At 44.2% G+C, this 11,742-nt stretch overlaps 1 protein-coding gene across 1 annotated transcript in view; it reads right to left on the bottom strand.

Moving 5' to 3' along the window:
* Window positions 1–3,098: 3,098 nt before the first annotated feature.
* Window positions 3,099–11,742, bottom strand: part of LOC107741273 (uncharacterized) — a 51,379-nt gene continuing 42,735 nt past the window's right edge. The window contains exons 11-18 of the mRNA XM_016553972.1: window positions 5,456–5,517; window positions 5,103–5,130; window positions 4,886–4,938; window positions 4,587–4,608; window positions 4,117–4,443; window positions 3,799–3,878; window positions 3,405–3,465; window positions 3,099–3,259 (exon numbers count right to left, since the gene is read on the bottom strand). Coding sequence (XP_016409458.1) covers window positions 3,099–3,259; window positions 3,405–3,465; window positions 3,799–3,878; window positions 4,117–4,443; window positions 4,587–4,608; window positions 4,886–4,938; window positions 5,103–5,130; window positions 5,456–5,517 — 794 coding nt within the window. The remainder of the gene's footprint in view (window positions 3,260–3,404; window positions 3,466–3,798; window positions 3,879–4,116; window positions 4,444–4,586; window positions 4,609–4,885; window positions 4,939–5,102; window positions 5,131–5,455; window positions 5,518–11,742) is intronic.

An 11,742-nucleotide genomic window follows, 5' to 3' on the forward strand; every position in this document is an offset into this window, starting at 1 on the left:
GTCCCCTACCCTCTTGATGGAGGCCAGTGCAAGCAGGAGCAGAGTCTTCATTGATATAAACTCATTGATAGAAGCTCAACTGTCTGCAAAGGCTCAAATGGGTCCTGCTGTAGTGCTCTGAGCACCAGAGACAGGTCCCAAGAGGGTATAGAGGGGGACCATGGAGGATTTAGCCTTCTCGCCCCACTAAGGAACCTGATGACCAGGTCATGCTTCCCCACCGACTTCCCTTCCACAGGTCGTGGTTGGCAGCAATCACAGCCATGATCAAGACGTGCAGGGGCAACGCAGGGACCCGGCCCGGGCGTCTCGTTGCCAGTCCGAAGCGGAGTCAGCGTGTGTACAACACTTACCTGCATTCAGGCAGAGGGTGCATGAGTAGTACGTTTAATCGCACTCTTGAACCACCCACAGCTGCTCACTGGCGAGAGAGGAGGGTGAGTGTGATCTGAGACTGGCCAGTCCACAACTCCCCGTCCCATCTGGGAACCCAGAGATAGAAGAAACTGCACTTTTGTCGAGATTTTGGGTACCACCGACCATGAAGTCAGTGGTGGGGAAAAAAGAAACAAAAGATTCTCCACCCGGCCCTCCTCCGGGGGAAGGAGTGGTGCTCCCTGCTGGAGCAGCTCCCTCCATCTCTGGGTCACCCGTCTCAGGGCCTCTTGCTCTTCCGCTTGCCACCAGGTTTGGCGGGGGTCTGGACGGGCGGGGTGGCTGCCCTGCGACTGGCTCCACGGCGCTGCTTTGCTGGAGGCTGCTGCGTTTGCTGGGGGGGAGTGGGGGCGGCGGCAGGGGGCCGGCCTCGGAGACGAGAAGACTGAGGAGTTGCCGCTGGTGGAGGCAGCAGCTGCACGCCGGGGCAGGATGTGTTTGATGGCCTCTGTCTGCTTCTGTGCGGCGGAGAACTGCTGGGTGAAGTTCTCCACTGCGTCGCCGAAGAGGCCGGTCTGGGACAAGGGGGCATTTAAAAACCGAGTCTTGTCGGTCTCCCTCATGTCGGCCAAACACAGCCAGAGATGGTATTCCTGGACCACCATAGTGGACATTGCACGGCCCAGAGACCGCGCCGTGACCTTCTGGATCGTGCCCACCCTCGTGCAGGTCCTTCAGTGCCTTGGCCTGATGAACCTGCAACAATGCCATGGCGTGTACGGCAGTGGCAGCTTCTCTGCAGGCCGCATAAGCACTGCCGGTCAGGGCCGACGAGTACCTACAGGCCCGGGAGGGGAGCGACGGCTTGCCCCACCAGGTGGCAGTGGTATTTGGACACAATTGCATCGCAACCGACCGCTCCACTGGAGGGACTTCCGTATACCCCTGCGCTGCCCCACCATCGATGGTGGTCAGGGAGGATGAGCCACCGGGGCAGTTTCTAGCAGTGAAAGGTGCCGTCCACGACCCAGTGAGCTCATCATGCACTTCCGGGAAGAAAGGCACTGGGGTGGGGCCCTGAGAACCAACGCGAGCCACCCCGAGAAACCAATCATCCAGCCTCGAGGGCTCGGACGCGGTGGAGGATTCCACTCGAGCCCAACCCTTTTGGCGGCCCAGGCAAGCATAGCCACCATTTCCAGATCCGAATCCGGCATCGCTGGCCACCCAGAAGGCGGCAGCGCTGCTGGATCATCATCATCTCCAGAAAGGTCTGGCTCCCCCTCCAATGCAGCGATCGACATCCCATCGTCGGTGGGAGCGTCGAAGGATACAAGTGGTACCCTACGGGAGGGTCCAGCCTGTTCCCTGGGCAGCTCCACTGGCTCCGAAGTGCCGGTGGAAGGAGGAGCCCTCAGAGGTTGGTTCCTCGGAGGGGAATTCCTCACCGTCACGACTACTGCCAGAAGTAGCACCCCCCCGGCTCTTGCCAGGGGGAACACTAGATCTAGGCAGAGGTACAGGAACCCCGCCCCTTTGCAGGAAACGGAGCCTGGTCCGCAACTCCGCGATGGTCATTTTCCCACAATGAGAGCATGAATCGTCCACAAACGCCGCCTCAGCATGCTTAGCGCCCAGACACGTGAGGCAGCGATCGTGACCATCACCCGACGCCAGGTAACGACCGCATCCAGAAACAGGTGAAAAGGCATCTTTAAAAATACGCGTCTTTAAAAAGACGTCCACCCGTGAATGCTCTTTTAGAGATTGCTCTTTTAAATGTGCTGAAGCGCACAGGGGAGATGGCCGGCCTGCAACACAAACAAGGGATAGTGCAGCTTGATGTGTGTAACCTACTCGACACGGGAAGAACCACCGTCGCTGAAGCGCCGCAGAGCCAACACCAGAGCTTCCCAAGAGCGCGCTGAACTCGTTGAGTCTTCACTCTGTAGCAGAGAAGTCAGGAGCAGAACAATATAACCACTCGGCTCCAAAGCGAAAAGCTGAGTATGCGTTGCATCTGCTGCCAATTATACTCGCGCTGCGATCAGAACGTACTTGTCAGAACGTACTTGTCAGGGCAATTCTTACTTCCATTGGTGTTGTTTTATTATTATTTGTGTGTGTGTGTGTCCCAGCGCCCCAACCCTCCCCCTCAGGCTGCTTTCTGATTGGTCCCTATCCTTAAAGCCCACCCCCAAACCTAACCATAGCCACATTGAAAACTGGGCATTCGGAGCAGAAATCTTCATGACAGGGGTCCTGCCCCATCGGGCACCCAAGGGTTCTATGAAGAACACAATAACTACTTCATATTTGTGACAAGAGTCTGTATTCTTTTATTTGTGAAGACTTACATAAATATTATGTTACATGATGTTTGACGAGTATTGCCAGATTGTTGGTTGAAAAGAATGTGTTGCTAATCAGTTGGCAAATAAAGAAATTCTACTATTATAAAGGCATGGTACAGTAATGAAAATTTATAAATAAGCATTTATTAAGCTGCTTTATTTTAGTTTGTGGAAGGTTACAAAACAAACATTAGGTAAACTGTAAATTCTTTGTAATTGTAATTTTCTTCAGAATAACATGCCTTAATTAATGTATACTTAATTTGAGAAAAAAACTGAAATATTGATTGTAATAAAAGCTCTCATGAATTTAAGAAAAGGCATTAAGCATCAACCTGAAATTTCAAAGTTAGGCACATTTCTTAGCTATCAAACGGGATTTGATTTGTCTCTGTCCAAAAACTGAGCATGAGGGTTGAGTCTTAAGAGTCTGTCCAACATCTTTCTGGTCTCTCTCAACTCCTGTTCAGCTCTTTCCAGCTGTCTGTCTTTTTCTTTGCAAGCCTTAATTAACATATTCTGAAGCTCCTCTAAAAAAAATTGCACATTATGTTTAGAATCATTTCTTAATATTAATTTGTATTATATTATTAATTTGTTTCCTATATCAGATAGATCATCTGTTTCTTGGATATAACCTTTCGTGAACTTGGTAAAATTTCCAATAACACTCACCAGCCATTAGAGCAGATTTATTCATTTTGTCTGTCTCCTGTTTAGTCCATATTTTGTCTATCTGTAAGGTGAAGACAAATAGATTGGGGTCATACAAACTAGATATGAAAACATGGTAAATAATTTAATACATTTTTTAAAATAAATTAATTTATTCTATTGCTAATTCTATTGTTTTTAGAATATGCCAGTGAGAAACTTTAACTGACTCCTTCAGTTATGTCTTTAACAGATTTTTTTTATATACTAAATGCTTGAGTGTCACGTTCAAACCAAGTAAAATGATCTGACATCCCTGACATATCTGTTAATAATTATACCAGACAGCATAAATAAATTCCATTCAAACCACAGTGGAGTCAATTGAAATGAATTAACCTGTAGGCTTTCTTACCTCAAACAGCTTTAGCTGAATACTTTGGCCTTGGAATGTTGGTGACTGACTCACATGTTGGACCTCAGATTTTATCCTCACTAAGAAGACAATGTGTTAATAGGTTTGTGTGAAATCTGTGATTTTAGATACTCAACTAATAACTACACAACTACACTAATTAATTTAGGATTGGGCTTCTATAAGTGGCATTATATAAAACACTATAGCTTAAAAATGCATCCTATCCCAACAAGTGATTTCAGTTTACTTCATTCTGACAAAATATTGTTAATAAGCACTCTGGGCTGATGTAGTATGGACCTGCAGAATACTCACCTCCTACTGTAATCTGCTGTGTTCTGTCTCCACTGATGACCTGACAATAGTAATCACCAACATCTGAGACACTGAAATTATTTAGATGTAAGGACACATTTCCTCTCTCCAGTATGTGAGTGGCGAGACTCGCTCTGTCTTTGTAGTTCCTCCCCTCAGTCACATGTCCGTTCTTGTAGATGCAAACACTGTCTGTCTCCTTAAACCATTTGATCTGCATGGCAATGGCACAGATTTCAGGAGTCAAGTGACAAGGAACAATGATTTTAGACCCCATATAAATCTGTGCTTCTTGAGCTGTTTGAGGAATAACAAGCTGAAAATTATCTGTGAGGAAAAGAGAGAAAGATGGTCTTACACGCATTACAACTTTCACCTTTACTTACACAAACACTACACAAAAATTGATAGCACAAAAATATTAGAATGAATAAAACCGATGAAGTGTTAATTATTTTAAGGAAACTTACCAGAGACGCTCTTGCTGTAATTCTAATTTAATGAAAACAACACAGTGAAGAGATTTTAGACTTCTTTCACCATAACATCCAATCATTCATTTTACAGTGGTTCTTTATGAAAGAGTCACAACATAAAGTCAGTTTTGACAATGTAACAATATGCAGTATATTAATTTTTAGGATGAATACTGATGAATATTAAATTTATTTATTCTTCATTTAAGCAGCAATGAATGGTGTGAAAACCTAAACAATACAATATAAGACAACATTGTCAGTTTATGGACAGTATTAATGTGCAAACATACCCCATGTTGTTTCTCATCTGATTTACTGTGATGTGAAGTGTGCCTTGATAATTCTATAAAGAATTATAGATAAATAAAAACACATAATGAAAGACAAGAACACTCAAACACTCTTCACAAACATTGTCCACATGTAACAGATAAATATATACAATAGAAGTGCAAATTTAGTTTACAAAATAATTTAATTTACAAAGCAGATTTTAAGACAACTTACTGTTGGTTGGTTCTCTTGTCCTTTTTTCCTAATTGAGATGGTATGGTTTTACAATGTATTTACAACTATATTTACAGTTGAATATAATAATAATACCTAAGTTTCATTGTTTTTATACAGTATGTTAGGGTTAGGGTTACTATTACATTAAGCAAATTTGTAATTTAGCTATTTAGTATTTTAATGAGTGAGAAAGAAGATCTGCAAGAAGGGTGCTGATTATTGAAAGGCAGTTTGTCTTTTAATGTCTTCCTTTCTACATTGTTTTACAATATTAAATTCATAAGAGTTGAATATTATCTGAAGGATAATTTAGCATGGACAATGTGAAGGTAAAAGTTATGCTCTCTTACCTGATTTCCTTCTGGAAATATTGGTGACTGACTCAGAGACTGCACACCAGGATTTATCCTCACTAAGAAAAGCATTACTCATGTGTAAATAGGTTTGTATGAACATTAGGTTCTTACTAATAAACATCTAAGTACACAAATACAATTACAAAAATCATTCCCCCTCTGTAAAACCACCATCCCCCCTTACCATCCCCTTTAGATTAATAATGCTGTGAGTATTATGTAAAACTTATCGTGCAAATTAAATATTAATGTTCTCTACGTATAATTTATTAACTAAATAACGGCGACTGGCCAATTAGAACTCAGTATTAACCAGCTGCGCGCAAGCTCACTCATGTTTTCGTAATTTTTGCGCAAAATGTTTCGAGCGCAACTTCTGACGTTCTTTAAAAAGAAGATAACATAAGGTATGATATTTCCTTAGTTAGTGTTTAAAGACATTCCGCTGACATAATTATTTGTGCTGTATATGTGTGACTGTGAGGAGGGACAATACTGAGAGAGAGAGACGAGGGATGCGTTCATTCAGAAATGATAACCCTTTTCTAATTCACGCTAGTCAGTGACTTTGCAAAAAATAAATTTCTCAAACTTAGAGCTCCTGATTAGGGGTGTGTGATATTTATCGTCTATGATAATATCGTAATTGTAGTTTAAAGGCCGGGACACACCAAGCCGACTTCAAAGAACTAGCGGCGCTGAAAGCCGACGGAGTTGTCGCCTCACGTCGGCAGCGTCGGTCCAAAAAGCTGCGCTCGAACCCACCGCACAGACTACAGCCGACGGCAAACTAACACGTGTGTTCTGCGCATGCGTGAGAGGAATTAACTGTCTATATAAGCAGCTATCAATAGTATATATTCATCATTCAAAAGGAGAAGCCGAAACAAAGATATACGAGATAAACATAGATATACAAAACATAAACAAAGCAGGGCTTGCTTACCATTTTGAATATCAGTTGATAACTTTAATCATTTTAAGCGGCTTATGTTGTTATGAAAACATTCGCGTATTAGAATGATTGGGAAAGATCACGGAACATTTAAACAGCCTTCTGTCTGTACCGCCTTCATTGTACTGCCAACATGTTGAATCGGGCAAACTGCCGCCGATGTGAGCCCGACGAGTGGAACACACCAAACAAACTAGCCCGACCGTCACTCGCCATCGGCCCGAGCCGACGAGTGGAACACACCAAACAAACTAGCCCGACCGTCACTCGCCGTCGGCCCGACAATGGCCAATGGTCGACCGTCGGCTTGGTGTGTCCCGGCCTTTAAAGATGTGTGCGAGCTGACATCGAGTATACCATTTACTTTGCAAAAAACAAACAAAACCACGTCTTGAGAGTCCAAAAGCATTCATTGCACGATGAAGCCTATTTATTAGAATGCCGTTAAAATGCCTCTGTAATTCAAATAATGAAAGAAATACTGTATATCCCTATGTGAGTCTTTATTTATTTATTTTTATCTTTATGTAGTTAAGTAATATCACACAAGAATCAGCACGTGTGCTTGATCGCAAATGTTAAATTAATTTTATACAGCAGTTCAACAGACAAGAAGTTGATTGAGTGGGTTACATTTTAGACTAATTTTGTATTTTTTCGTTTTGCAAATGTAATAGTTCCAAACAAAGCCAGAGCAGAGCTGAGGCCCCTTTCAGAAAGGAGGTTAAGTGAAAACTCTGAGTATGTTAACCCTGAAATGAGGGAATCTCTGGGTTCCCCTTCTAGGGAACTCCACGCTGCGCCACCTAGGGGGCACATTGGGGAATGCAGCCTGCATGACCGGTGTCTGAAGCATGTGTGAAACAACGGCAATCTATTGGTCCACCTGGCCTATGACGTCATAGGCGGGGTGCCCGGAAGTATAAAAGGGCACCTGCTGGATACGTCATCCTCTTTGCTGTCTTCAGGAGCCGTCTTTTGCGAGCAGTGTGTAAAAGAGTACTATGTCTGTCAACCCGGGTGAGCGTTTCAAGAAGTGCGTGCCTCCGTGTCCTAGGCATTTGACACCTGAGGACACGCACATTATGTGCCTGGGGGAGGAGCATGCGCGTTCGGAGCTTGAGGGCTCCGAATGCGTGCATTGTGAATCATTTTCTATGTGAAAGCTCCGATCACATTTGTCTCTTTTTTCAGCAACTCCATATGTTGGATGCGATGGATCACGCCGCTAAGCGGCTCAATCTGGCTTGGACATGTGAGAAGCCTAAGCCGGCTCGCGGCCGACTAGATGAACGTTTTTTGGCCAGTCTTGATCGTCCCTCCCCCGGCAGTCTTCCATTTCTCCCAGATCTCCACTCAGAGATATCTAAATCCTGGGGGAAACCGTATTCCTTTCGGTTGCATCCCTTTCAACACACTGACTATGCTCATGTTGTAGGTGTGGCTGAGCGCGGATATGCAAGGATGCCCCCTGTTGAAGAGACGTTTGTGAGCTATCTCTCGCAGGGTCCTCTTTAAAGACTTCTGCCTTGCCGTCAGTAGTGCTTCAGACCACCTCGCGCTGGAATGGCAGGGTGTATGTGGCAGCGGGTCAGGCTGGTGGTGCTTTGCACACCATGGTGGTGTTACAAGTCTATCAGGCTGACTTGCTGAAGGATTTGGATATGGGCAGAGGTTTCAATGGTGGTTTCAATGGTGGCTACGGAGAAACATCTGTGGATCAATCTCATGGTCATCGGGAAGAAAGAAAAATACTTTCTCCTCGATGTTCCGCTTTCGCCGGCAGGGCTTTTTGGCACTTCCGTCGAGGAGGTTGTGGAGAAGTTCAGGGAGGCGAAAGCACAATCGCTGCTTTCAGGAAATTCATTCCTCGGCACTCCAAATCCTCACTTAAGGGGGATGGATCAGTCTAGAATTGAGGCTCATAGACAAGATCAAAAGTCTAGCGTTGCTAACCGTGCCCATCCTCCCTCTAGGAGTCGGCAAGGGAAGCCTACTGCTAACAAAGGGAAAAAGGATCTCAGGAACATGCTAGATAAGAAGCACGGTCATCTTCCACGTCCCGAGGCTGGCGCTTCCTAATCATCTTTCTCCCCTAATGATCATGATGACTAATGATGTTTTATGTGTTCGCTCTGAGCGAATCATTTACTGATGGTCTTAGTCTCCCTCTTGTGAGCTTCTGGTCAATAACACAATGGTTCGCTAGCCTGTGGGACTGACCCGGTTTGGGGACCCGCATATTATAGCCATCTGAGGATGGTTATATTCCAGCCCTGCTATGGTAGGGTGGGTTTACTTAAATTACAGCCATTCGAGGCTGGCTGTGTTTGTAGCTGCAATTAACCCTTTCCAGACCATAGCTATCTGAGGATAGCCGTTTGGTAGCAGTGATGTCTTCTCTTTTGGGTTTACTTAGACAGTCACTGCTGGTGACAATTGCAGTGGTCCCCTTTCCTAGAGTCAAGCTATCTGAGGATAGCTGTCTGCTAGCTCGGCCCCTGCTTAGAGTTTAAGGAGCGGTCTCTTGAGCCCTTACCTAGACAGTGCTGTCTCCCCTCTTTAAATAACATTAAAGAGGTGTGTCTCCCCTCTTTAAATAACATTGTAACGTCGTTTGTAGATCGGGAAGAAGGAGGCGGGAACCGGCGAACGTTTAAACAAAACTTTAATCAAATAAACAAACGCAAAATGAAATTAAAGCGGCAGCCCCTCGCGGACGACTGCCGCACACAAAACACAAAATAAACTCCAGGCCTGGTCCTCTCTCGTCCAACACTGTCGTCACTCCTCCTTTATCCTTCCGGAGCTCCTCCGTGAGACTCGAGACCGGTGAGTGGTGCAGGTGTCGCTCATTATCAATTACTCCACCGGCCTCGCTCCGTTCCCACGAGCTCCTCCGTGGGACTCGAGACCGGTGAGTGGCGCAAGTGTCGTGCATTAGCATTTACTCCACCAGCCTTGCTCCGTTCCCACGGCTCTCGGCCCCGCCCCTCTCGTCACATACCCCCATCGCCCCTCACAGGCCGGGGGGTACTCCCGAGACTGCGCTCTACTCCCCCCCCTCCCCCCTCCGGGGGAGCCGATCACGGCGGCCGCGGCGTACCGGGGGTAAGGACAGACAGATGAGGCGAGAGAAAAGGAGACGGAAGGATGAGGAGAGACAGAGACGAGAGAGGGGAGAGAGGAAAAAAATAAGACTAACTGGGGCCCAGGTCAGGAAGCAGACAGATTGGCTAAACAAACCGTCTGCTAGCCACCTCACATCACAGAAGTCAGTTAATTCTCAGCACATAGAGACTCTTTCACCTACATATCATACTATAGAGACTGTGTCTGTTCCCGGAACTAGCAAATACAAAAAACGTCCAAAACAATTTAAGGGTAACAATTTAATTGATGTTCAACAAATAAAAAACAGATATAATACAGATAAACCATTGATAAAGCTTGGCTTAATGAATGCTAGAACCCTTTCAACAAAAGCGTTTTTTGTAAATGAAATGATCACAGATCATAACTTAACTGTGCTCTGTTTGACAGAAACCTGGCTAAAACCAGATGATTACATTATCTTAAATGAGTCTACCCCCCAAGATTACTGTTATAAACATGAGCCGCGTCCAAAAGGTAAAGGGGGAGGTGTTTCTACAATTTATAGTAATATTTTCAGAATTTCTCAGAGCTCTGGTTTCAAGTATAATTCGTTTGAAGTAATGGTGATTCAAATAACATTACCCAGAGAAACAAGTGTTTCTAGCACCTTAGATACAGTTGCTACTTTACGCTTAAAGAAGATTAAAGGGGTTATGACATGAGAAACCAAATTTGCCTTGATCTTCTGGCATATAAGAGATCTTTGTACCATTAAAACTTCCTGCAAATTTCTTAGCTTAAGACGTCCTCCCCATTATAAACGAAGCATTTATTTAATCAAGCTCCAAATACGGCTCGTTGTGGATCCTATGGGGCAACGTGATGTCACCTAGCACCAGTTGTTTGCATATGACCGCCTCCAGCGCAAGACAACTACACCTAATTTTGCATCATCGCATCGTTGTCACGCCCACAGGTGTTCAGTCAACGTGCAGCGAGTGGGTCTGAAGAAGTAGCTGTTTACAATAAGATTGCGATGCCACGCAGATGTGCCGTTCTTGGCTGTGGAAAAACAACATGTATGAATACGCTGCCGAAGGATCCAGATGTCAGAGAAAAATGGATTCAGTTTATTTTTTGCGAACACATCAGTGTTAATTTACACGTATGTTCACTACATTTCACGGATGACTGTTTTGAGAACAAATCGCAGTATGATGCTGGCTTTGCCAGAACACTTTTGCTCAAAGATCAGGCTGTGCCGACTATTCTGGACCCAACAACGACACCGCAAACTGTAAGTAATGTATTTCATGTAAAAACTACTTTTTAAAACATGTTCTGACTAGGAGGCATTAATAATTAATGCATAGGCACTGACATTAGCTAATCATAACAGTGGGCGGACTCTTAAAGTCTGAACTCTTAAAGGGGAAAACCCCCCAAAACTGACTGTTTGAGTCAGAGGATGAGAAACAGGGTGGAAAAAGGTCATAAATCACTAAATTTTTCAAGTTTTTCGTCCAAAAAAACTATAGTAATATTATAATTGCACCTAAGGGAACATAATAAAACAAACCAGAAAAACCATGTCATATATAACGAGCACATCCGTGCCTTAAAGAGAGCAGCCCGGAAAATGGAGCGCAGTTGGAAGAAAACAAAACTAGAGGTATTTCGCATTGCATGGTGGGAAAGTACTTCAACTTATAGAAAAGGTCTAAAAACTGCTAGATCTGCTTACTTTTCGTCTCTTAGAAGAAAACAAACACAACCCCAGACATTTATTCAATACAGTGGCTAAATTAATGAAACATAAAGCATCAACAGACACAGACCTTTCCCAACAGCACAGCAGTAATGACTTTATGAACTTCTTTACTTCCAAGATCAATACTATTAGAGATAAAATTATAACTATGCAGCCGTCAGCCACAGTATCCCCAAACATCAGATAGCGCACTATAGATCCCGAGAAACAGTTTTACTCATTTTCTGCTATAGGACAGGAAGAATTTGTCAAATCATCAAAACCTACAACATGTATGTTAGACCCTATTCCATCTAAGCTACTAAAAGAGGTACTTCCAGAAGTCACAGATCCTCTTCTGAATATTATTAATTCATCAATGTATTTAGGATATGTCCCTAAAACCTTCATATTGGCTGTTATTAAGCCTCTCATAAAAAACACAACTTGATCCTAGAGAATTAGTTAATTACAGACCGA

Source organism: Sinocyclocheilus rhinocerous, unplaced genomic scaffold, assembly GCF_001515625.1.
Source record: "Sinocyclocheilus rhinocerous isolate Xijiao unplaced genomic scaffold, SAMN03320098_v1.1 scaffold615, whole genome shotgun sequence".
Classification (NCBI taxonomy): Eukaryota; Metazoa; Chordata; class Actinopteri; order Cypriniformes; family Cyprinidae; genus Sinocyclocheilus; species Sinocyclocheilus rhinocerous.